The sequence below is a fragment of the Patagioenas fasciata genome, chromosome 1 (assembly GCF_037038585.1).
Source record: "Patagioenas fasciata isolate bPatFas1 chromosome 1, bPatFas1.hap1, whole genome shotgun sequence".
In the NCBI taxonomy this organism is placed as follows: domain Eukaryota; kingdom Metazoa; phylum Chordata; class Aves; order Columbiformes; family Columbidae; genus Patagioenas; species Patagioenas fasciata.
In genome coordinates this window covers 125,279,146-125,306,469 of record NC_092520.1, presented here as the reverse complement: position 1 = coordinate 125,306,469, position 27,324 = coordinate 125,279,146, and the positions used below count along the sequence as shown (strand labels likewise).

The window sequence follows — 27,324 nt, the reverse complement described above, 5'->3', positions numbered from 1 at the left end:
GGAGGAAAGCATGCAAACATTTTTTTTTTTTTCTGCCATCAAACACTGAGAAAGAGGCTGTAGGTTTATTTTCAGCTCTGAGTATGGTTAAAACTCTTTAGAAGGTCTTGTGGGTCAGTATTAAGATGAGTAAAATGGGCAGGGTGTATTTTTGTAACTAACACTTCTTGGCAGGTAAGAATACAATCTATAAGGGCAAGGGAATATGTTTTACAGTTATCATAGCTAGTTATTTCCATGCTTCTTAATGCTTAGGCTTTTATTTTTATAAAGGGGACCATTCTTTTTATATATTTTTGTACACAGATGATATTAAATACTGGACCCTGTTAAATACATGTTATCATTTTTGTTTAATGTTACACATTGCTGTAAGGTGGAGACAGAGTTAATATTGAATATTAATTATGATACCAAAATAATCTGAAAAATACTTTATGGACCTCTACATAAAATTTATGCATGTTTAGTTTCAAAATAATTTGAAATTGGCAAAAATGGCATCTGAAAATTAAGCTGTAATCTTTCTGATAGTTTCATTATTAGCAGTAACATAGATTTTTGCTTTTGAAAACTAACTGACAGATTTTTTAATGAGACTGAGACAGAAGAAAGTCCAGAGGGACATTGTCCCTGTGTTCTGCTGACATCTGAAAAATCTACCAGGAAGGAGAGGCAGCTGCTCATGCCTCATGATACAGAGCCAATCCTAGGTGCCTGCCAAGTGCTTTGATATCTGTGGTTTGAAATAACTATATTAGGGTAAGTTATTTTTATATTACAATAAACTTTCATAAATTTAAGGACTTTTATTCTGCTTGCTACAGTAGTTTTCTTGCATATGGATTACAATCCATTAAATATTTTTTCTTTTTATTTAATACTGTAGTTCGGCAACATGCACTAAATTATACAGTGGCCTCTAACAGGTGTCCCAGTAGGCTTCACTCACAGCTGTTCTACAAACCAAATGCATGGAATATAAATCTTCCTTTCCTCACATGAACATTAGCAAGCCAGGCTCTTAGCACAATCTGTTCATCAGTACGCTAGTTTCATTGGAAAGTTCAATATCTCAGCTAATGTTTATTAATTAAGCAATAAGACGTGACAGACTGTGCAGCAGCCCTAATTAATGGACACCTCTGGTGCCTGCCACACATCTAAGAAGTGCATTAATCAGTACCAACACAGGTCAGAAGTGACTTACCACAATAATAAAATGGTTATTTACTTAAACAAGAACATTTCTCAAAGTTAATAGCATTTTTAAGCCTCTGCATTATACTGTGTACAGTGTTAAAACATTTATGAGAGGCATTTTCAAATTCAGTTGCCTAAAGTTCAGCTTCCTAACCCCTGCTTAGGAATATAATCAGAGAATGCTGCATTTGCAGAGGTGTTGAGTGTCTCTGGCTTGCCCTGACCTGATGGGTACTTGTGAAGAGCTGCAGTCTCTGAAAATCAGATGGGGTTTACTTAAGATGGCAGGTATGAGTTTAACACCGCCCTTCACATCAGCTGGGGCTCTCTGCTGCCTGTGTTGGCTCCGTGTGATTTGATTGAGGGGTCAGACAGGAGACCCTGGTGCCTGTGAACAGGTACCATGCCAGCACTGAACTCACCTCTCCTGGAATTGCCTCCCTTTTGGTAGGGGTGAGCATATCATTGGCTTCTATGTAACACATGTAAGAAGTGAACATTTAACTGGCAGCCACTCAAAACACCACTTACTTAGCCATGGTCTAAAAAAGTGAATTATTTCCCCAAAGTTGTTGAATTAGAAAAGCAATTTGTAAGGTGGAATGTGAAATAATAGATGCAGCTCTGTGGAGTTTATACTTGGAAAACTTTTTGGTACTTTACAAAAACCCACCCAATTAAATAAATGTTTCTAACTAGAGAAGAGTTTTATTATAATCAAAGCACAGTAAGTATTATAATGTTAATGTTGCCAGACATTTTGTTGTAGCAGAACCTCTGACTACACTTATGTAAGACCTTATTAATGGTTGTCTGCATAATGTGTCACTTCTGAATCTGTTTAGTGTGTGCCCCTCTCTATTACTTTCCCAGCCATATAGTATCTCTGACCTTTGGGGAAGTCCTATTATTTCTGCAAAATAAGCTTGTGTGAGTTCAGGTAATTTAATGCACTGAAATAAATGTCCCAATACCCAACAAAGTAAGCTTTACAGTATGTCAAATAACTTGAAATTTCCCAATGACATTTAGAGTCACTAAATGTATTTAGAAGGTCACAGGGGCTCCCTGTTAACATTTCAGCACTAAAAGCCTGTGGGTAGGGCTCTGGGTAAAAGGAATCCTTTCCACTGTGTGTTGTTGAACTGCAGGGAAAATCCGCAGGAGTCAGCACCATTTGCATAGGCAGCATCCTTAGGGCCCGCATCGTTATTCTGTACTAACATATACTTCTGTTTTGGATGTAGAGGTAATTAAATGTTACCATCTTCATGCTGTAGCAGAATATTTAATATACTCTAAAGGAAGGGGTTGCTTTATGAATTCTCACTGGTGGCATGTCCTTGAGTAGGTATGTCGTAAGGTCTGATAGAGGGGAAGAGGACAGCCTGCAGCCAGCCTTGAAGGGAGAGGCAGCTGGAATGAAGTCTTGCTGTGCAATACTGTGACCTGGTGACTTGGACTCTATGTGAGGGTCCTACTGGTCATTCCAACCCTCTTCCCAGGAGATGAATAGTGGAACTGAATGGACTTGATATAATAGAAAGTCTCTATCTCTTGTCCCATTCCCAGTTAGAGGTAACAGCAGTGGGACGGTCAAGAGCTGGGCTGGCGATGGAGCCACTGTGAGGAGAAGGATTATGATTACAGAATAAATAAGAGAGATGATGGCAGCTGAGTTCCTCATAGAGAGTTGATCTAACACCAGAAAAATCACAACTGGAATAGAGACTGAAATTCCCTGTGTTGGACCACAACATTGCATCACAGTGGAACATGGTGATACAGCAAAAAAGCATCTTCCTTCCTCCCACTGCCTTGAGCTGCAGTCACTACCAGCTACCCATCACCTGCAGCTGGATAAGCAGACTGGAAAGATGAGGGGCAGGGGCAGAGTTACAGAGAAGTGACATTGCAATTGGAAGCACTGGAACTGCACAGAAGCCAGGCATCATGGTAGGACTGACTTTGTTCAGAAGTACCTCTGGCTTCATGGGCTTCTTTAATCTCTTAAAAACAGCCATGAATGGGGTGCTGCAGAGAGAAGGGAGAAACAAATGCCAGTTACATAGTGAGGAAAGCCAGGCAAAAGACTATTGCCCACAATACGCTCAGCGGATGTGCCAGTGGCAACTGATGGGAGCAACAGAAGAAAGGACTGTGAGCCATTGCTGCTTTTATGATTAGCACAGTCCCTCAACCAGGCGGTGCTAACGGGGGTGGAAAGGAAAAAGTAACTGCCCAGTGAGCTTTGCTTGTAAACGCACACATGGACAATGTACTTACTATTCAGAGTGCTGAGTGGACAAGAGGCAATGGGCACGAACTAAAAACCATGCAATTCCATCAAAATGTAAGAAAACACTTTTTTATTGTGTGAATGACTGGCACAGGTTGCCCAGAGAGTTTGTAGAATCTCCATCCTTGGAAACAGTCAAAGCCTGACTGGAGACAGCCCTGAGCAAACTGCTTTAGCTGACCCTGCTTGAGCAGGGGGCTGGAGTAGACAATCTTCAAAGGTCCTTCAGCCTCATCTGTTGTGCAATTCTGTGATTTGCTACTACCTTTCCTACCAGTATCTTGTTCTGTTCAATCTCCCTGTGAAAGAAAGCTCACAGCGAAACTAATCATTGCATCTATTAGTTTGGCAAGGCAGAAAAATTGAAGCTATGTGTGCATTTTGATACAAAGTGCATTTCGTGCAATGCAGAGTAATCAGGTTTTGCAACAGCATACTAATGACGAACAGGCAGCTATTGCTATGGCTGTGTTTCGCTTTGCTTCTGAACAGAAGATTAGCTCAAGAATACTGTCCCCTGCTATTGCAAGGCTGATGTCCCAACTCCTTAGCATTCAGATCCTAAACCACTTGTGAGAGTTGGTCTGAAGATGGAGCAGTATTTGCCTGAACATCGCCATCAAGAACTTAGAGAACTGAGGCCCTGACAGAAAGAATGCATTGACAATGACTGGGAGAGAGGCCTGAGGAGAAGCATTGTGTTGCACTGGTTTCTCCGATATGGGGTGGCTGCTGCTTACAATGGCTGCTGTGTGGACTTCACCTGCTGCTTCAGCCAAACCAGCCCCCGCCTCCTGAAAGTTATTGTTCTGAGGGTCTCTTTGACTCAGGGACAGTAAGTGCCATCCAGAAGATGTGTTCTCACCTGCAGCCTCAGTCACACGTGTCTCCCGACCTGCTCCCCCAAACAATGGCCAACAAAAAGAAGCATGCCCAGAAGCTCGCCAAGGGTCCTGAGGTCATCCAATGGACCAGAGAAAGACCCCTGAATGCTGGACACGTAAGTGCTGGCAAAAGAAAGCATGAATCTTTCGAGTCTGCGCTGTACAAGCCTGGGTTGCAAAATCAAGGCGGAGCCTGGCCTCAAACAATGGGCGCAAGGTGGGGTGAAGAAGCATAAAAGATGACTCCAGAATGGACACCATTGGAGATCTTCCCACCAGAAGATCCCAAACCACAATGGAGGACCGCCAGGACTCTACGGGACCAGAGACCAGAGAGATGCCTCTGAAGCTCTGCTGCTGATAAACGCAACCTCTTTTCTCATCTTTACTTTTACTTTCTCCCCGTTTCTTTTCCCTTTTTCTTTTTCTTACTCTCTCTAGCTATCGTGTGCCACTTTATGGACAAATTAATAAAGTAACACTGTTTGATTGAATTATAACCCCTTGGCATTTTGATTGCCTTAATTTTGCGCTTCGAGATCAAGGTAAAAGAACCATCATGAGTCCATCACCGAATGGACCATGACACCACCACATCTTAAAATGGTGCTTTTTAAGGAAAACAATGGCAGTTTGCCTTAAATTGGTTTGCAAACTATGGGAGTTCAGGAGCTGATAAGTGCCTCTCAGTTCAGACAAGTAAATAACTGGGGTACTCATACTGTTAGTCGGAGCCCGCCTGTTCATCCTCTTTTATTAATTTTGTACACATTGGCCCACTTGATTCAAATTAGATCAGTGGTTTAAGAATCAGCAGCTGGCAGAAGTATAGTTAGTTATAGGACACAGAGAAATCTCTTACACAGGTCATTTTACACTGTGCCACAGAGAAAAAGTAGCCTTAATTCAGTTGTCTAAGCATAGGTATCTAATTTTAGACTCCCTAAGGTACCCTGCTTGGCCTTCAATTGTTGCTCCAGGAGAACTCTGCTCTCCTGCACATCCTGTGTTAGCTGCACATGGAAATTTTAGTTACTCTGGGGCATCTCAAATGCCAACAGATTACTAGCTGTGGGAAACAGAATCAAGCCTGCTGGGTTTATCTGCTCATTTCACAGTATATCTACAATCTGTTTATATTTCAGATAGTACCAAAATAACATCTGCACTGAGTTCTACCTTAGCTCAGTGGTTGCTTGTTCCCTTCAGATGGGCAGCCAGTCACCACTGCCTGGTCAATCAACAGAAACATGGCTCAAAACCAGGCCCAACAGACATCATCCCACACCTGGTGTTAATTAAGGGGCACAGCAGGAAGCTGGGCTGCTGGCAGGTAGATATGTGGAGGAGGGTGGTGATTGTAGGCACTGCTAGAGTAGAATGATGTACAAGAAAGGTGGTTTAATTCCCAAGGCTAAACTCACAAGAGAAATGCTGGAGAGAAGTTGGATTGCAGTACTGGTGAGGCTGTAGAGGACAAGTCTAAAGGAAATAAAGCTTTCTTCATTTTGCTAGTCTTCTCTTTGTGTGTATGTGTGTGTTTGTGTGTTGTTTTGGTTTTGTTTTGGTTTGTTTTTCTCTTCCTGAGACACTTAGAAATGGGGTTTTTTTTAATTAAACTCTCTCAGATCCTTATCCCCAAATGACTGATCAGCCTTAACAAGCAACCAGACTTGAATAGCTGAATAACTTAGCAATGATATACAACCAGCCATCTGGGAAAAATCTTGTCAACTCTTCAGAACCAATGCAGAGGTATTCTAGGCAAATACATGAAAAAGGTTATGATGGGTTGCCTGATATTCTGCATTTTGACATAGAGATTGATGCCTGATATGAAGACTGAGTATACCAGTTCGAGCTGTCAAGAGGATCCATCAAACAAGAGAATTAGTGAAAAATTGGAATTGTGGTGAGAAAAAAGCATTTCCTGTTTCCCATGCTTCATCTGCTAGGACAAGCCCTCAATTTTACTCAAAGCAAATCTGTCTTTTTAATTGGGAAGGCTTATTCAGCCTCAACTTTTGCGAAAAAAAAGAGTAAAGCAGAACTTTCTTATGAGGGAGGACTATTGTCCTGCACTGTGGTTAAGCCTATGCATAGTTTTTAAGGAAAACAGAATGCATTTAATTCCTAGAAAGGAGAATTGACAAATACATTTCTCATGGCAGCTTGACTCATTTGAGAATTTAACTGTGTAAGCCCATTGAAGGGTACTGTTAGACTATGCTGGAGACAATGGGCCAACTTTATAATCAGAATAGTTCCAGTATTCCCTCAGATTTTCATTTACAGCTTGACTGAGAACTGCATCAACTTGCATATCCAATGCAGATCCCCAGGGATTTGGGTGAAAGCCATGTATAGTCAGAATCAGAACCTGGCAAGCTGGCTGTGACTCCTTGTAATATGTCTTTAACCCATGGGAGGAAGCTAGGTAAGGTTTAGTTATAGTGGGCTAGGTCTTCAGATTTCATAAATTATCACCTAGAACTTCATAGAGTTACACTGATTTAAATAAGATGAGGTTCCACCCTAGAAAGTAAATGAGAAAGCAAAACAGGGCAGAATGTGACAATCATTTTCAAGGCACATTTCAACAACTCACGGATTAGTCCTCGTCAGTACTTACATCCTGGTTGGACATCTCCCAGTACGGTCTCTCACCGTAGGACATCACCTCCCACATTACAATCCCGTAGCTCCAAGCGTCGCTTGCTGAAGAGAACTTCCGGTAAGCTATAGCTTCAGGAGCGGTCCACCTGATGGGGATTTTTCCGCCCTGCAAAATATGTTGACAACTTATCAATATGACCAGAATACAGCAAATATTTAAAAGAAAAGAAAACAAAAGATATCCTGGATACTGAATTCTGCATTCTGCCTTCTGTCAATTTGCCTTGTCAATTTGCTGCAAGTGGAAAAGATGAAATATACCTTCTTCAGAATTTGATAAACATTTGGTTTCATTTGTAGTCTAATTCACCAAAACCAGCACTTTATGAAAAAAAGAAATCTCAGTTCAAAGAACAGAAAGTGTTCTAGATGATTCATATTTGTTCAGTCATATTATTAGTCAGAACATGCCTTTTGATTGAAAACATCCCAAGCCTGAAATTCCTAGCACATTGACATTTAATCTCTTTTTCCTTAAATGGAATAGAAACATCTATTGCAAAATACAGCACTGAAAGCACTTAAAATCATGTAAGCAGAAAGCAGCCTTTCTATTATTCTTTACTTCTGATAATATTTTTACATTTTTGTTGTGCCCTTTAAATATCCATGTAGATAGCATGTTTCTAATAGGCATTTCCTTAGGATATTGAATAGTTTCATTCTTCAGCTTTCAACTTACAAGTCCAAGTGCTACCACACACACAAAATCTGTAAGAATTCAATCTACAAACCTGACTTACTCTTTACAAACCATAGTATGCAGAAAGTTTCTCTGACATTAGTAATTTATACGATTGAACCTGGTTGGTCTGTTCTCCCATAAATAGTTAATGTATGTGTCCTGGTTTTGTTAAAAACAAGACTAGTTCCTCTTTCAGTAAATTCTCCTTTCAGCTAAGTTCTTCTAAGTAACTGCAGTTTTCTGAATTTGGCTGCTTGTTTTTGCAGACAGCAGCTGATAACGTAGCAATGGTATGCGAGGTCGCTGATAAAAACACACGTCCCTTAAGTGAAAGGGATGTATTTACAGGGAGGGGCAAACTGAACAGGTGACTAAAATTGACCAGATAAGTATTCCATTCCATCCATGTCACACACCCTATAAAAGTGGGAGATCATGAGGGTCTTGCTCTGTTCCACTATGTCCAGCATCTGAAGAGGACCTTGCCTGTTGTCCCTGCAATTCGAGGCCTGATTCCAGACCCTGCATCCCTAAATCCAGTTCTGGTTTACTGCGGACTCCAGCCCAGGACTCCCAGGTGCCGGCTCTGCAGCCGCTGAAGCAGAGCCAGCTCTGCTGAGCTGCGCTGGGAAATTCATGATCGGTTTTGTATAATTTGTATTATTTTCTCTATTTTATTACTAGCATTAGTAAAGTAACTTGCAAGTCTCTCTTTTCCTCCTATTGGGGCTGGGGGGATTAACAGAGAGCATCTGCCACGGTTTATTGTCAGCCTGCATTAAATGGTGATAGTATGAAACCTATTTTCCCTTTTCACAACATAGTATTTCTTCTTCAGATACATTTCTCTTTTCAAGAGCATACATATATTATCATTCTCCATATATAACTCCTTAAATAAGTAGAGTGAGAGCAGTATGCTTAAGGTGCCACTAGATGGTAGAAGGAGGCAACCAGTAGAGCTGAGCTCACTCAGCAGTAATTGCATTCAACAAGCAGTAATAGATTCTGCTCAGCATTATAATTGTATTTCTGACAGAAACAAAATAAGAAATGAACTAGAACATCCATTTGGCAATTGAAGAGAAGCCACAGCTAAAAACAAGTATGTAAATCTCTGTTAATTTGCTTTGGATATACAAAAAATTGTGTGTAAGTTGTTGAGGTCTAACTTCAACTGACTGAGAAGAGGCTTGTCCTACAAAAAAAGTGTTCACAGGCAAAGCTCTGTGTCTGTGGTGATGCACCAGTCAGATAACTTCTCATCACTGAGTCTCACCTGCTGGTAAAAAATCTATGGTTAACGTTTATGTTGTATGATGGTTAAGATGTCCATTGTATGCTGTTACATTTTTTGCAGCTGCATTTTTAAAGCCTTTGCCTGTTCACTTGTGGCTGAAGTCAGTGGCAAACTGCATCCTGACTTTAGCAGTAGTAAGGTAAAGATAACAGTTTATTTTGTATTTTTGCCCAAGCACCTCCTTACCCCCTTTTCTTAATCCAGTAACCTGGTGGTGAGATCACCCCCCCTGGCATGTCAGAGATGCAAAGAACTTTACCATCCCACCTGCTGCCATCTCTGAGCCTGCCCTAGCCAGCACGGGAGGTTGTGATGATCTTGGTTCCTTCCTGGTACGGCACTTCCACTTGAGAAGCAATTACAAATATTTTTGGGTGAGAGAATGGAGATTTGTGATAGGCCATTCTCCAAGGAAAGAGCAGCCTAATCTACTGACTCTTCCCCAGGCAATATTTAAAACCTTCTAAACAAACTGGATAAGAGCATTTGGTGTTTGTTCTCACGGTCTGGTTGCAATGGTGTCTTGGTGAGATACGAGAGTCCAAGCTTCCTGAGGCAGTGGAAGACTGAGATATTCAGTGCTCCAAATGTATGCTGCACACTGGGCTGCCCAAACAAAAGGATGTATCTTCTGAGAAACAGACCGTTTTAGGGTCTAACTGCAGACTATAGTTCAAAATGTCTCATCACACAAGAGAGTTATTCTTTTTACTGCAATCTACACTTTCCTCACAAGGAGAGGAGGAAGCGTTGGTGCTGATCTGATCTCTGTGGTGACCAACAGAACCTGAGAAAGTGGCAGGAAGATCTGCCAGGGGAGGTTTAGGCTGGACATTAGGAAAAGGTTCTTCCCCCAGAGAGTGGTGGAGCACTGGAACAGGCTCCCCAGGGAGGTGTCACGGCCCCAAGCCTGACAGTGTTCAAGAAGAGACTGGACAACACCCTCAGACACATGGTGTGACTGTGCGGTTGTCCTGTGCAGGGACAGGAGTTGGACTCGATGATCTTCATGGGTCCCTTCCAACTCAGGACGTTCTGTTAACACTTCTGTGAACACTTCTATACTGGATCAGGTTTAGTACTTTATTTTTAAACATTTTATTGCCAAATGTATGTAATTCTATCCTTAGACCCTTGGCTTCTGCAGAGTTCTGGGGATAATCAATATTTCTCTGGCGTAAGCCACAGGCTCATAGCAGGCATTTAACTCCTGGTTTGGATGTGGACACATGCACTTTTAAAAAGGTAAACAACATTCCTGCTGATTTGTATAACAAGAGACACTGCCCTGGCAACCCTAAAAGCTCTTCCTCAGCAGCAGCGTATCAGTTGAGGCTGACAAATGATACAGAAGATGATACACTTGTTCCAACACAAGAGTTCACTGTCTAAACCTCATCTTACCAAGGAATCTCCCTTGCTGTCTTTTGCTTTATGTCCACTCAAGATACTTTCTAGAGTGCGATACCAGCGTTAGAGAGAGGATGCAAAAGAAAAAGAATCCGTATTTTCTTTCCTTATCACAAATCTTGGGAGATGACAAGAAAAAAAAATCTACCAGTTTAGGTGGTTGTGTTACCGTAAGACTTTGTTTATAAAGACAAACTGATGAATCAACAAATGTAGTATGAGCCTACATTTCTAATTTGGAGAGTTATGAATCATTTATTATTTATTTGAATTCTGATGAAAAGTCTTATGCTAATAATTAAATCAAGTTGCACCAGGGGAGGTTTAGATTGGATATTAGGAAAAATTTGTTCACAGAAAGGGTTGTCAAGCACTGGAACAGGCTGCCAAGGAAAGTGGTTGAGTCACCATCCCTGGAGGTGTTTAAAAAATGTGTAGATGAGGTTCTTAGGGACATCGTTTAGTTACAGTGTTAGGTTAATGGCTGGACTCAATGATCTTAAATGTCTTTTCCAACCAAAAAGATTCTATGATTCTATAAATGGCTACTTCTAGGGAAAACACAAATCCATACACACAAATAAAAGGTATTTGGATATTTATAGATTTGACTTTTAATGTCTATAACATAATATGGATAACATAATAGGAAAATTATTTTTTAAAGTGTTTTCTTTTCATAAGTCTGATTAGGTATTCCCAAATTATACTGAAAAGAGAAAAAAAGAGGCCACATCTTGAAGAGCCTTTGCAGCTAGATTTGTGAGTATTGGTTAAATATAAACGAGTTTTAAAGAATCTGATTAGACTCTATGACTAGTTTCATGATACAGCTTTACTGACTGAACCTTTTTAGACTGAACCAGTAGTGCCTCATTGAGTGTGAAAATGAGAATGGAGAACGGAGTCTTGACAACATTCAAGGCAGTTCACGTTCAAGGGCATAAGATGTGCTCAGTGTTGTAATGTAAAACAAAATTATTTTCTGCTAGCTTTAATGACAAAGTGAAGCAATACCTCTAAAATTTTTACAATTGATCCATCTTATGTATGAAGATGTTATATTCATAAAAATGTAAATTTCAATACTTAATTATGTTTGCAGAATATATTTTTATGCAAAAAAGTGGGCTTATTTATTTGAAAGCCATTCAAAAGCAGAGATTGCACTATGACTACCTTAAGACATGTATATGACTGAACAGTAGTAATAGCTGCTCATGCATAATAAAAGAACACATAAGGTTTAGATGAGCTGAAAATATATTTCCTGTTTCTGATTAGAGTAATAAACAGTGTTACTGATATTGAACATGCCTTTTTAAATTTTGATCTAACTGGGAAAATAATAAATGCAGTACGTACTGTTTACACAATGCCCCACCTTCAAATTAAGATAATTTATAAATCATCTACATTTTATTACTGCAGTAATGAAATCTGTCACAGCTCCCTGAATCAGAAAGCCCTTATGCAAGCCCATTTTGCTTTTATGTTATTCACTCTCTTTTGAGGGGTGGGAGGAAGGGGCAGGAGGTGTGCTAGGAATCAGACTGTATTTCTGCTTCATCTCATACATTAACAATGATATCAGTGATAAGCTAATTTTATTTTCACATAGTAAAAGAACACTAACATTGCTATTCAAATAATTAGAATTTTTTTCCCATATGCTGCCAGCTGAATAGTGTCTATCTCCTGATTTTTTTCTTGATTGTAATTTAATAAGCAATTTTACTATTCAGTGTCAAGAGTCCCCTTGGAATTAGAATATTAGGCTCACATTGCTTAGCTTGTAGAACTGTTTAGAGATCAGCCCTTGAAATGAAATTTACTCCCTCACCCACCCACACATGCTCACTCTCCCTAGAGACTTGGCAACAGCACTGCTCACCACACATTTAAAGGCAAAATTGGAACTACATGTTGCAGAATGCCTTATTCTTTACCTCAAGCTATACACGAGAGAGAGACAGTCTTCCTAAAATGCCATCTCTTTTTGAGCTTACAACAAAAAAACTGCTTATGATGTCTTTTGTGAAAACACCCCAGCAAGGCAACTGACAGTGACATTACATATGGTCCAATGGGCCACAAAGGCTATTCCTCCCTCTGCATTTTTGCCATCTCCCATTTGATTTTTTTTATTTTACATGTAAGACATATTTTAAAAATCAACAGTCATTAGCAGTTTCTTTAATTAAATATTTAAACATATTTTAAAACTCCAGCAGAAGAATGTAGCTGGCAGCTATGACTCATATTTCTATGAAGATGAAGGTTGGAATGTATCAGCAAGCTCAAAATGTGTGATGCAAAAAATGACAGAGGGCACAGAAGTGAAGAAGGGAGCCTGTTAGATGCCTAGAACTTTTGACATACTCTGCTAGCTAATTAAAGTGAGGAGTGATACCACCAAGAACCTCAGATATGAAATTGAAGGTAAGATGTATGAGCTCCCACTGGATGTGCAAAGACAGCGATACATATAAGCAGCCAGAAGCAAACACGGTACATCAGGCTCACGATGTCCCAGAACTAGGAGTGATGGGAAACAATGCCTGTTTCTGCTGAAAAGCCTGTTCTGTTTTTTCCTTGAATGACAGACACGTCAGAGGGACTGTTACAGAGCTGGCTGCAGTTATACTAAATGCTGAGGTGCAAATCCATCAGTTCCAGATGCAAAGACATCTAGAACTGTCTGTTTCTTGGACAAAAGTTACTGAACTATGTGCACCATTAGTTTAATCTGGCACAGTATTTCCTATGCATCTGTCAGTTACTATTCCTTTATGTTCGGTGTTACTGAATCGTGCAATAATTTCCCATGACATGAGTGTAGTAGCTGTCATCTTCTCCACCCCAAATGACAGAAATGGGAAAAAAATAGAAAACATCAAAGTGAAGAGAGACAATAATAATAATGAGAGAGATTAGTTTTAAATACTGGACATAATTCATCATTCTGTACAAAAGCCTTATGCCACTTTACTGGAGCGGTGCTTTTATTTGAGCATATGAATCAAATTTTTCATGTGGAAAGTTACAAATAGTTAGAATTTAGCATCCTCAAATAATAATTTAGAACTATTCCATATTATTAACAGTCTTCTCTAGTGTCTATTGGAATACCAGAGAAACTATGTGGCAAGATAACAAAACTGCTCTGAAAAGGCATTTCAGAATTTGCTCTCATTATGCCCTATTCCAGTCAATTCTACCAGTCTTTCATTTCCCTCAGAACTGAAATGAACAAAACCCCCTGATTTTCAAAAGGACTGGATTTTCTTTTAATCTCTGGGAAAACAGTCATTTTCTTTCAAATATCCTGATTAATGATGCTAAACACGTGGAACTTGATTTTTCACCCCTATCATTTCACCCCTATCAGTTAGCTATCATTTTTTTTCAGAAAAAGCTATTTATAATTTTGACAATGTCATTTTATGAATATTAACCCCTATTGTATGCATGTATTTGTGTCTTCAAAAAGGGGGAAAGCTGTTGATGGATGGAAGAATCAGCACTTAAGATACTGGCAAAACTAAAACAGCCAAGATAAGACTTTTGTTCACAGATCATCAGAAACACTTCAGGTTACCTGGCATTAACATTAGTGGGATGCTTCTCCAAAATACTTCACCCACCCTGTCATTTTGTCTCCCTGAGGGTCATCAGTAAGATGAATAGATTAACAGTATCATACACACAAAAAAATCCAGAAAAACAGATATATCTTACCTCATTAAGAGGTAAGAATTAAAATATTACTTTGCTAAAAATTGAAGAATTCTGAAATAATTCTCTCTGAAACAGCTGTGATTCTCAGTAGTAGCAATAGTAGCATTTCCTTTGAACCAAAATACTTCAACATGCAGTCCCTTGCCTGATCTTCACTTGGGTTGAAAGATAATAAAGAGTCTGATAAAAATGCACAGCTTTGACCGTCAAAATCCACAAAAGTGAAATAGTAGTGAATATTTCTGACCACTTACATCTGTCCTGCATTCATGTTTTCTTGACAGTGCAATTTAAAAAACTTTATACAATGACAAAGACACAGCAAACAACCTAATACAAGTGTTGATACCATTGTCTCTTGTTTGTCTAAGTGGACTACAGACATCTTTTCTTGTTAGCTGTGATGCCTTCATCTACAAGGTGCTCAATGAAAGGCCAGAGGCTTTTACCCATTTATTTTAAGAACGTATATTTGTTTAGTTTTTAAACAAAGTAGTTCATTCCGGATATTGAGCAAAAGGAGTCTGTGTTTGAAAATGGGCAGAGGTCCCGCTCTTCCAGAGCTGAAAGCTCAGTGTGCTTTTTTGAGGAAGTGGGGAGAAGGAGAAAAGGAAGAAGGGAAAGACAGAAAGGAGAAAAAAAGATATTCAGCTTTCAGAAGTTAACTGCTTTACACATCAGAGAGCAGCAAGATCAGGACTGCTCCTTATGGGTGGGCGAGCCAGGAGCAGCTGCCACCTGCCCTCACAGACAGAGTCCACCCCATGGTGCCTGGGGGGACAGGCAGGGCAGGGTGGAGACAGTGACAAGTGCTATTGACAGTCCCATGAGCATCAGGCAAAGGCAAGGTAGGATGCCAAGGCCAAGGTGAACCCAGCAAATCCGGACTCTAGCCCAACAGGGCTGGGCCTGGCCTGGTGCAATGTCTCTGGAGCAGAGATTGATGGACACAGGCTGAGCTGAAACACGGTCCCGAGTCCACGGGCACTGGGGGACAGGCAGGCCAGTGAGGACTGGTGGTGTCCTCAGAGCACTAGTAAGAAGTAGACAATTGTACAAAGACAGATAAACAAAAATATTTTGCCAAACCTCCTTGAGACTGGCCTTTTAAAAGGTAACATTGAGACTGGCGGGGCCAAGGAATCTCTTAACATTTTAGAGAGTGGGACTTTGCATTTCCCTAGCGTTATGAATGCACTGGTGAATTTTACAGTATTGGGTGCTTGGCCCTCAATAACAGAGAAATCTCTTCCTTTTCTGAAATTAAATATCAGAACCATGCATCTCTACCAAATCCAGTCCAGAAACTATAGCATTACTTGACAGCAATGATAAGAAAAAATGTCAATTTTCTCGAAACTAATATTTCTGGCAAAGATCTCTCTCTTTTCAAGAGCATCAATTTCAAGGTATCTGCCAGATGTGTCAGCACAGCTCACATTACAGCCGTAACTGATTTCTTGAAAGTTACTCCTACAGAGTCCTTCAATCCGTACATCCAGAGCCTATCCGCTTTGTTTACACAAGTAGTCCTACTGAAGTCTACAGAAAAGGTGAAAAGAATTTGTTCCAAGATGCTTATTTGAAGGGTGTCTTACGTTGCACAAGTTCATAACAAAGAAATTTGCTACAATGTCCATTCTTACTAGAGAACCAAGTTACTGAATGCAAGTGTTTCTCTAAAACTAAGTAATTTAAATTGAAAAAAAAAGATGTTACTGGGCACTATGCTTTCTTAAAAGCATCAACAAAGATTTGTCTCTGAAATGATGGCTCTGACTTGCCCAGGGCTTCAGGAAGTGTTTATTATTGGATCAAAGCAAACCGTTACCATGCGTTGGGTGAACACTTCACATCATTATCATTAGCAATTTCACAGCTAGTGATTTCCACACACATATTTAGTTGACATGCACAACAAACGGTTCCCATATCTCAGTAATCAAGTGGCCTCTCTCTGTTCTGCCGTAATACCTAGATTATTCATTCTTTGCTGCCGTGCCCCTGAACCCCTGCAATAATTCCCTTCACATCATGCAATTTCAAGTGGCCAATAAAAACTCAGAAGCATATGGAAACTTGAAAATGGAGGACAAAGTGAAATGGATTTAAATGCATTATTATATATATATATATATATTTTTTTTTTTTAATGAGGAAACATTGCTATGGGATGTCATGGACTCTAAAAATACAGCCATCTCCAGCAAGCGACTAGATAAACTTACAGAAGAAATATTAATGAGAGATATTATATATAAAGACCTACCTCTGATTTAAAGAAGTCTTTGATACACTGACCACTAAAAGCTCAGTAACCAAAACTGTGAATGCATCACTGCATTGTGCACTCTCTTATTGTAGTCTTCCTTGGAACCTGATACCCGCTTGCCATTTTGGAGACATGCTACTGAGCTCACAAGCATTGCAGCTGAGTTTGATCATTATTTCCTTCCTAAGATTTCAGTTGACTTGAGGTAAACTATAAACACATGGTATAATATTGTAATGGGAAAAATGTAGATGATGAACAAGTTATCAACTTTTTTGGGAAATGTAAAGAGTTTAAAAGTTAAATCCAAAGAAGGGCACCTGAAGTGAGGTGTTCTTTGATGTGAGACAGTATAATTGTAGATGGCTATCTGAAGGATCACAAGACATTTGTTTTTTTGTTGTTGATTCTATTACTACATCTCTGTGTCTTTGAACAGGACCCCAAAGTTTATAGATACCCTTTACGACTAAACCCTCTGAAAAAAGGAACTAAATAGTTCTACTGTTAATAAGCTTTGGCAACAGAAAAGGGAGATAAACTGATGAGATAAACTGGCAGACTGCTATCTGTAAAAGTACTGCCCTGGGAGACTGGGAGCTGGCTACTGAGGGAGTGTATGGAGGTCTTATGTTTGCTCCATGGAGGGATGACACTACCTTGTAAAGATTTCAGTCTCTTATCTTTCATCATCAATAAATAATTTCACTTAGGAAAAAAGGGTAATAAAAGTACACCCAGGCTGTTGGGGAGCATGCAAGTTTCATGTCTCTGAGTTCACACATAACTGCATTAAAATAGTTTTTATACATTGCAGAGGAGCTGGGAGAACAGATGCTGATGAAGCTGAAGCAGCTGAGTCCAGAGCCATGGGTCAAGAAGCATGACAGGGGCCAGGGACCTGTCAAATACTGGGCACCATCTCCTGCCTTCCCATCTGGGGATGGGGGAGAGGAAGGCGAGGAACAGCTTGGTGAGGACAGGTTCGGCAGTGAGGCTTGGCAGAGAAGAGGAGGGTAACAGCCATTTCTCCTGCGCTGGACCAAAATACTCTCAGTGCTGGTTTGCAGAAGAAATGAAGTGTAGGAGCCACAGCTGTGCTGCCGGCACATCTGTCTGTCAGCCAACCCACCAGCAATTTCAAGAAGTGTGGAAGATATCAAAGGTTAGATCAGATCACCTAAACATGGTGTCTTCAGTCCCTTTAGGCACTGTCAGTTGCTCACTAGCTGTCATTTTAGGAAGATGCAGGTCTCCCACTGTCTTGTGCCTGCCAATCCTCTGCAGAGATCTCAGGCTTGTGATATCTCAGAGGGCACTGGACCTCTACATTTAGGCAGCTGATCCCTTCCTGATTTCCTGCATATTTAATGAAAAACAGTATCTAAGGAAAGGAGAGAGATGACAGTATTTCTGCTGATGGAAAGGCAGAAGGGCACAGCTGATCCTCTGGACCAGCCAGCAGCTAAAGGGCAGTAGCTTGGCGGCCAGTCAGGCTGCACAATGTTGGGCACAACACGCTGCCACTTGCCCAGCTGGCAAACTGGTCAACTATTGGGGCTACTGGGGAAATAGATATAGGGATGTGGAAGCAGTTTGTGAGTAATTTGATACTGTATGAGGCCACAGGGACATGGGAGGGATCTGAGCTTTACCAGTGAAGTGAAACTGGTAGAGTACAGTGAGAAGCTGAAGGTTTTGTGAAGGTGCATGGGGGAGACTGTGAGAAGATCAGAAGTTATGCTATTGAGGCTGTACAAGATAGCCTGAGAACCAGGATAACTGTACCATGAAAATGCACTTGAGGATATAGGATATAGGGCTTCATTAATTTTCTTCTTGTGAAATAAATTTTTCCCTATCCTCTGACCAAGGAAAATATCCTGTTACAGCAGAAGTTACAAAGCATATTACCAAAAAATTACAGAGAAATGAACGCACAAGTGGTTTTCAGTACAAGTTAGTGGCCGCTTCACAACACAGTTTATCTGATATTTCTATTTGGTTTAGTAACATACTAGTATCGTCCATAGATCACTGCAGCATGACAGCATGCAAATTGTTGAATAACAGGATAACCATCTGTTTTGTGATAAATAGTTTAGCACATAAATGTGGTTAGGCCTTCCTGCAGATATCCATGTTCAACTACATCTCTGTCAATCATTTGAATAAAGGACATTGAACTTCAAGATAGTTCCTATTTCAGTATCATCAACCATCCTGCCAGGACAAATCACTGACGGATGCTTATGATGGTAGCTCCAGTCAAATTAATGACAAGGAGAATTTAATACATAGCATTTATACTAGTGCAATGTTGGTTTACAGACACAGAGAATCTGCTTCTAACCTTTAAAATAGTGAAATTTTTTAGTATTGCACTTCCTTGGCTTCTGTACTGCTTTTCTGTATCTTGATAGATTTTAATTTAGGCTGTTCATGAATTGTGGCACTAGGATACCTTTTGTCCTATAAGTCAGTTGAATTTACTTCTTGTATTCCCCACATGGTATAAACTTTTGAGTAATACACTAATAGATTCTCTTTTTTAGATGATGCATCATCATCATTTGACTGATTATAATAGAGAATAAAATAATAACATAATTTATCATCCCTGTACCTTGCTCAGGGGATATTTTACTTTATCATATAGTATATTAGTTGCCACTTCCATGATATATTACAGTAAGACATCAACAGAAAGAAACATTTTGATGAAGTACTACTTAGCAGTAGAGACTATTATCTAGGGATAAACAGTCCTCGGGGGTACTTTGTTTAACACAATAGTGTAATACAAAGGTAAGAAGATACATGGCATAATGAGAGATGTGATTATTCTCTGACATCAGACTTGCCACTGGCACTAGACCAGCTGTGGTTTTTCTTGGAATAGTAATTTATATAAATTGCTATACACCCTCTAAACTTTGGTAACTTTTGCATTACCTTTGTGAATTCACCAAAAAGCTTCATCAAAGTAGCTGAAACTTGTTTTGACTTTTTAGTGTGTCTCTATAGATAAAAAAACCCCGATGTGTTCATTTCACTAAAAAAAGATCTACCTAGTTCAGAATAATGAAATACGAGACTTTAGTTTTAATTTAGAAATGTTAATTTAGCAGAGGTAGATTGGCAAATTACAAATGTTTTTTATCCACAAATTCATGGAGAGAGAGAGACATTTAAATAAGTTTTAGCATTCAGACTTCATGCAAATTAAACATACACATTTTGCCAAGTTATGGAAAAGCTGGCTAAACTCCTACCTTAAGGCACAGATGCATGACAGTCATGTGTTTACATAGCCAGCCTGCGTAATATATAAGTGCAATTTCTGCAGGAAGTCCCTTTTTGTGCTATAAAAAAATCATATGCACGTTTTTCTTTTTCAGTCACCTCAGTTACATTTATGTACTGCAAAATGAATATATTCATATATATAGGAAATGGGTTTCCAAAGCTCTTCTGGTGGACAGCAAAGCAATATGCTACCAGCACAGCTGTGTCTGTGACATTTGAAGGGAAGCTCCTTCAGATTACAGCACTGAGGAAAGGAGAGTAAATGAGAAGTAATTAAGCAGAACTTAATGACGTTTTAAGAAAAAGCATTTTCCTACTTTGTCTATAGATAGTTGACAATTTACTCTTCAGTTTATGGCTTTGCTGCCCTTGGTTTCTGGATTATGACCTTGTCTACTTAAGGAAATCAAGGTCATCTGGTTTTGATGTCAATGAAGTATGAAGTTATGGAATACTAATGCACGGGTTCGATTCCTTCTTTTTAAGATCTGCTGTGTAAAGTGCTAAGGTTCAAGCCTATCTTCAAAAACAGAAATTCATATAACTTCAACAGCCAGAATGCTAAACAAAACACTACCTATTTTCCCACTCACAATGAAGTGGGGTACATTTTATAGCACATGCATCCCTCCATTGCTTTTTTCAGTGTAGACTGGTGATCATTCTCAGTAACTCCTACCAACCCACAAGGTCCCTTTGAGGAACTTGAATCTTGCAAAGGATGGGTATCATACTTACACCTGGTAAAAACAGTGGTATCAAGATGAAAAACTTGTTACATAAACTCAGTGTCCAGTGGTCTAACACCACTAAAAACAACACTGAAAAGAAGCAACCTCATTTTTATCAGCTATTTCCAAAACACTACTTGATTTATTTCAGGTACGAAAGGGCTCCCTAATTACAACATCAACAATGTGTTCTGGGAAATTGATCTAGATGAATCATCTATCCTCCTTAACAAATTTCCACACCTTCTGGCATACTCTCTAAAACTTTTCCCTTGGCCAGGACATCAATATCTCCACAACATGTATTCTTACGTCCAATGAAAGGTAGACTAGGATGCTCAGCCTAGCATAAAAAAATCAAAGCAATGATGTCCCTCTATCCCCAATAACACAATCACCTAGAACATAAAAATCAATTGAAAGTAAAAATCAGACATACAAATGCACTGTTTTCTTCCTAGGATGGCTCGCTCCTTGCTGCGCCCCACAGGTCACGCACAGGGTACTCACCCACCAACAAGTCATTCTCTTGGTTGTCATGTATGTCGAGTCCGTATAATTGAGTTGCTCACTGGGCCCTCACATTTCAGTGCCTGGATTAAATGTTTTTCTCTTCATATCCTTCCCTCTGTTCTGGTATGATGTGCTATAACTGATCTTTAATTAGGGAACTTCTGCTGTTTCTGAAATACAAGTGGGCTGTAGATAAAAGCCAAAGATCTTACTGCTTCTGCTGATTTATCTTGGCTGAGAAGAAGTACATCTCCACTCTTTATCTGTCTGGGGCCATAGGACTCAGTCTACCATCTTTCTTTCTTGTTCCATGGTTTCAGGCACTACTCTCAGTGGTAGTATCTCAATCACTTCTTTTGGCCAAGCAAGACTGCAGAAAGGCTTTAACTGTATTTTCTAACTTTTTAATTGGTTCTCTATACAAACTTGAATTTTGGTGCCAACACCAGTGTATGTCTGTTTTTTTCTAATAGAAATCCAGCACCTCAGCAAGTTGTGTTTGTGCACTGTCTTCTTTTCAGGGTGCTTATCATGCACCTATCTTTTCACATCCTCACTTTTTGTTTATAGATCTTGATAGGTTGCTGCCACCATATTTGATGTACCATGTGAAGAGGTGTTAATGTGACAAAGATTCATGTTTTTCAACATTGCTTCAAAGACCTGTATCAGAGAAGATGCAATTGTAGCTATCTTCCTAGCCATCCACAAACAAATAGATGTTGCCTTGCTTTCTCCAAACCCTCTTTTTCTGAAGCTCATGTTTTCCACATCAGATTCCCTTTGGGATGCTAGAATGATCATGATCTCATTTATCTATATGAAGTTGTTGATGGCATGTTCTTGATCTTTCTAGCCCTCCCTCTCCATTTCATCCACAGTTTGGAACTCAGATAAACAAAGAAACAAAAAAACAAGAATCACAGGAAAATGAGTTTTCAGCTTCTCACAGCTATACCAAATTAATGGAAGCAATGGACCAATCATTTTTTTTAATGTGCATTGCTTTTTGCAACAAACACAAACAGTGTGTCCATGGATAAAGCCATGATATTTTATTGCACATTTGGTCTTTTTAAAGTGCTACAAAATCTATCAGTCTTTTGAGGTTTTTGGCAATGGGATATGGACAATTGCTGCTGCATAAAAAACAGCTGTCAAAAATAAGCATGCAGATATTTTAATTGTTTTGTTTCTTTTGGTATTTGAGGGTGAAAAAGATCAGGGTTGAAACTGCCTTCTTTAGCTTCATGGTAATCCCAGCAAAGGTACCATGCAAAAATATTGATTCAGAATAAAAAGCTTGGTTTTGTATTGTTCCCCAGTTGTCTTCACAATTACATATAAAGCCTATGAAGCATTTGATGGAGGTACACTGACCAATAATGATTTTTCCAAGCACTGTAACCAAATTAGGAAAAGTTGTTTTTTACACTTCGTATTTGATAAGTATTTCCAAAAACAAGAGGTATTTTGCTGAGATTTGTTGAACATTAGAATGGTGCAATAACACTGCTTGGCCATTTTGCTCTTCAGAGTGCTTTCTGGCTCATAACCAATCATTCTCATGGTAACCCTCTGAAGAAGCTACTGTCTCCATTTAACAGTAGCAAAAACAGAGACAGAGGTTGAGGACTATCAAATATGCTGAATATCTGCAACTCCCTCTGGCAGTAACTGGATTTCTAGGTGTTAACTGTTACAGAAAACAGGTTGTAAATGATTTATGATGGGTAAAACTGCAGGATAAAAGAGGAGGAACCTCTGACATAAAGTTCCAGCTTATGCAATTGCTCATTTCCTGGGCTGTGTCTTTGTCTCACAGCGGAGAGAGCTTTAAAATGGATTTTGTACTTATGAACATAAAAGAACAAATTAATGGTCAACTACTATGAATGTTTATATAGACAACTCCTCCTTTGCAGTCTCTTCACTTAAATAAAAAATCAACATATTGATTTGTAAAAATGAAATAATTACAGACAAAGAGCAACCAGTTCTGTTTCAATACAGAAAAATCAGAATTATTCTCACAGTATGCACCTCACCAGGAAAGGATGAAGTATGGTACATAAGGAAAGGTAGTATCTAATAATTCCACCTCGAAGCAATCTTTAAAATACTTACCAGTCCTAGCATTATATTCCATACACAACTGAGAAATGCTGCTAAAGCTATTAAGCAACAGCAACATATAAATCTCTTGGCTGTTAGAGAATTAATCATATTCACTATAATAACTCAAACCTTCTCCTCAGTACAACACTGCAGTGCATCTCCCAAAGTACAATGGTGTTGCTCTGTCTCTGATCTTTGTGAACACTACAAAACCAGCAGAAAGGTACTTAACCTCTAAGAACACACAATCTGTTTCTTTTTCTTTTTTTTTTTTTCGGCTTAGCTCACAAGATCAGAAAACAACCTAATAATAACTTATCTTTTTTTGTTATTCAACCTGCATGTTAACTTTCATAATGAAAACTCAGTTTCGTATTTTAGGCTTGCATTTATGTATTTTTTTGTTTTTATTAAATTTTGTTCCTCTTGTCATTAATTTGATTAAACATGCGTCACCACTACTAAGCTGCAGGAACAAAATATTGGCTTTAATGTGTTGCTGTGGGACTTGTCATCCAACCAAATTCACAGATGTTCCAATGAACACACAGCATTTGGTCCATTTCTAGGATAAACATAATTGTTTCCTTTATGTACAGTGTCATGATCCTGTATAAGTAATCAGTAAGATCAGTTAAGTCCCCTCACCTACTCTGTAGCTCTATACTTTTGATCAGCTGATGCAAAGCAGGAAGAAAAAGTGAAAAATTAGGGAAACAGGAAAAATCCTTGTGGTCTCTATGCCTCACCATGAAAGAGCTGCTTCTTTGAAGATTCCTTTGTAGTTTTGCCTATTGTGACAAAATGTACATTTTCTTATAAACAATGAAGTAGGCAGAAGTACTTAGAAGTCGGGAGAACTGTGAAATTATATTTAGTAGCTGGGTAGAAATGATATTATCATGATGGCTCGTAAGTGTGGGAACAACCCTCTCAGAATATTCAGGAGGTATTATCAGCTTCTGTTATGTTACTGAAAGATATTGGCCTGTAAAAACTTAATAGGACAGAAAATTGGGATTTGGTATTTTGAAGCAGTCTGATAAAGGAAAGAACACGTGCATATGTGAAGTAATTGTTCATGAGCAATAAACAGCTAGCTCCATGGACATGTGAGCAACACAGCAAATGCAAATAAAAATGTGTGATGCTTATGAAACCTACAGGAACACTTAAACAGTTTTGAGGTGCTGCTCACATGGACTATAAAACTGGTGGTGTGTGCATATTGGCTATGAAAAATAGCTTTTTCCCACAGAAAATGTACTAAAATACACATCTCTCTAATAATAGAATAAGATCTTAGGTGGAGATATGTAGGTTCCCCATAAATGCTTGTTCCAGTTTTGTCCTCCTTGAAAAAAGTATGACACAAACTGCAACAGTTGACTATATTTTTAACAAGTTTTAAAAGGTTTCTTACTGTTACAAGAACTAGGACAAGAAGAAACCATCAGTATTTCAGTCCCATGATTATTCCATCTGTTGATTCTTCCCAAACAAAGATAACTCAGAGTAAAATCACACATACTGACAAGTGAGATGCTAGGAGTTTGTGGAGCCCAGCCTGTGTGTCTGCTCTAATTGAATTTGTACACAAAAATTGGAGTGTGCAGTGTTGCTATTCCTCTTAATGGGATAGACCTTCTGAGCAGAACTTTTAGAGCCTGAGTTAAATTCTTATTCTATTTTAACAAGTCTTCAGTATGTAACACCAATCTTTACTTATGACTTCATGTGTTTTATACATTTTTACCACATATATTACCAAAGAGTTGATGTATAGGTGGCAAATACAAATACCTTTTACTATTGGTTACAAATAAATCTGTGCAAAAAGCCCAGGACAATACAGCACACTACAGACAGAAACCCAAAAGCAAAAACTCTACAGTGTTGAACAAAACCAATATTATTATTTATATGTATTTGTCGTATGCAGGATGGTATTATGTTGCCTCTGTAACAATTTTTAACTTTAATTTCAAATCCTTATGTTTCAATCTTTAAAATCTGAGGGCACTACAGAATTATTCATGTGGAAAGTCAAGTGAAAAAATGTGGCAGCAAAAGGCTTTTTCTTGCATTTCTCTAAACACCTCATAATACAAAAGAACTTCAACTCCAGTGTGGTATACACAGGACCAGAAACAGGTACCTCTGCACAGAGAAGATAGAGTTTGTTGCATTGCAATCTGCAACTCTGAGGAAAACTTAAGAATCGGTCATATAATAGCTTGATTCCACAACATCTGATCAGATGGCAAGGCTGAACTGACTGTTGCATGGACTTAAAAAAAATAAGCAGCAAACACAGTACTGGGCCAACTGCTTTGTAATGGAGAAAGAGGAGCTACCTTTGCCCTGAGGTTCCACACTGGTACTGTCAGGGATATGAAATAAAAAGAAAAAAAATCACATGCAAAAGGACAAAAACTATACCAAGCAACAGTCCCCATGCTCTTATAATTGGGAAACTGACAGGAACTGAGGAATTTCCTTGGAACATACCATGCACATGGAAAGAAGTGTCTGTGAGTCAAATTTTCTCATTTGTGTACCTTATCTATGGATGAAAGTACCTTTCACCAAAACATAACATCTGCAGCAATGAAAGAGGATTTCTGATGTGACTGGGTATGTAGGGCATGTCAGTTAACGCAGATGGACAGTGTAGCAGATTCTAAAAGGTATCACACCACACAGTCAAACAGGCTTCTTATATAATTTTGCTGTCTCAAGTAAATATAACAAAAAGTGTATTAAAATAAATAAGTTCCTATAACTGAACCTGTAACATACTTTAATTGGGACTTGGCTCTGCCTTCAGGGATAGCCTGAGAAGATGCATGCTTGAAGAAGACACAGAGCTTCACTGCTGCGCTCCCTGAGAACTTTTCTTAGACATCCAGTCAGGTCTTTTTAGAAGACGATACAAGAAAAAGGTAACAAACCTATATGACAGGGTGTTTTGTTTTGGTGGTGGTTTTTTGTTTTTGGTTTTTTTTTCATTACTTTTGTTTATAATTATTTATTGTGGAGAAGGGAGGTGAAGGCCCTGGGAGAGGGGTTATATTACCTGCAGTTCTACTCCTGATGGAGGCCCCTTGGCTTGGGGTGCTATTGACTCTGCTCAAGGGGAGATGTGCTGGGAGAAGGTCTTATAAGAGGTGGCAGGCAAGAGACAGCCTTGAGAAGTTCATGCTGAGCTGGAAAGATGTGTACAAAGGAGCAGGCAGCCAAAGCTCAGATTGGAGAGGAAGAACTTCCTAGAGATGAAAAGGGGTTGGTACAATTCATAAAGTCATTGACTAAGCCAAACCTGCAAGCAAGGTGTACACCTTTACATAAAGTTCTGTCTGACTCAGTCCTGTAACGAACTTTTCCTCTCCAATTACTGCTCAGGACTTAAAAGTAAAGCCCTGAGAAGAAGAAAATCTAAAAGAACTCTCTGCTGATACTGAAATATTTAAACACAGAAACACTGTATCCTCTGCATGTCAAATTACACTGTAGATGATTCTGTCACCTACCCATAGCAATGCGATACTACTATTCTGTGGAGGATGGTTAATGCCAACAATATATACAACTCCCCCTCATTACCCCTTCCTAATTAAGAAGCAGATGTTACTTATGGTTTTATTTGTGATGGAGGCCAAATGTTGTAGATGCAATTGGAAAGCAGCAAACAGATATTAAAAACTCAACGAACTACTAAAGCTGTGGATCCCAGTATATTTCCTTTCAAGAAGAGTGTAGCTGATCTGCTAAATAATTTCTGAGCATGACAGTTTCATGAAATTTTGGCAGCTCCCATTTAGAAAAGACTTTGAAAACAAAATCTGCACACACACAGTGTGCATTAATTTCATTGAATGATTTACAGTGTATTATGGTGTGGGCTTCCTCCCCCCCCCCCCCTTTATTTATTGTATGAACTGAGCAAATTTCAAAAGCAATACTATACAATGATATATATGCCTCTTGTTAGTCACAGCTCTTAGGTGTATCTTTCTACTTGCTCTCTCTTTCCTATACCTCCTCTTACTGTAATGTTGCTATACCATGATCAAGAGACTAAAGGGAACCCACAAAGATTTTCAAACTTTCTGATAAAAAAAAACCTACTCCAGGGAATTTATTGCTTATAACAAATACTCCATTTATATGGTATAAAGTG

The 27,324-nt window shown here is 39.1% G+C and overlaps 1 protein-coding gene across 8 annotated transcripts in view; it reads right to left on the bottom strand.

The window, feature by feature from the left end:
• The window catches only part of EPHA6 (EPH receptor A6), a 492,663-nt gene that overhangs the window by 12,079 nt on the left and 453,260 nt on the right, over window positions 1-27,324 (bottom strand). For all 8 annotated transcript variants that reach the window (XM_065853097.2, XM_065853115.2, XM_065853107.2 and 5 more), the window contains one exon: window positions 7,019-7,168. In XM_065853097.2, the coding sequence (XP_065709169.1) occupies window positions 7,019-7,168 (150 nt within the window). The remainder of the gene's footprint in view (window positions 1-7,018; window positions 7,169-27,324) is intronic.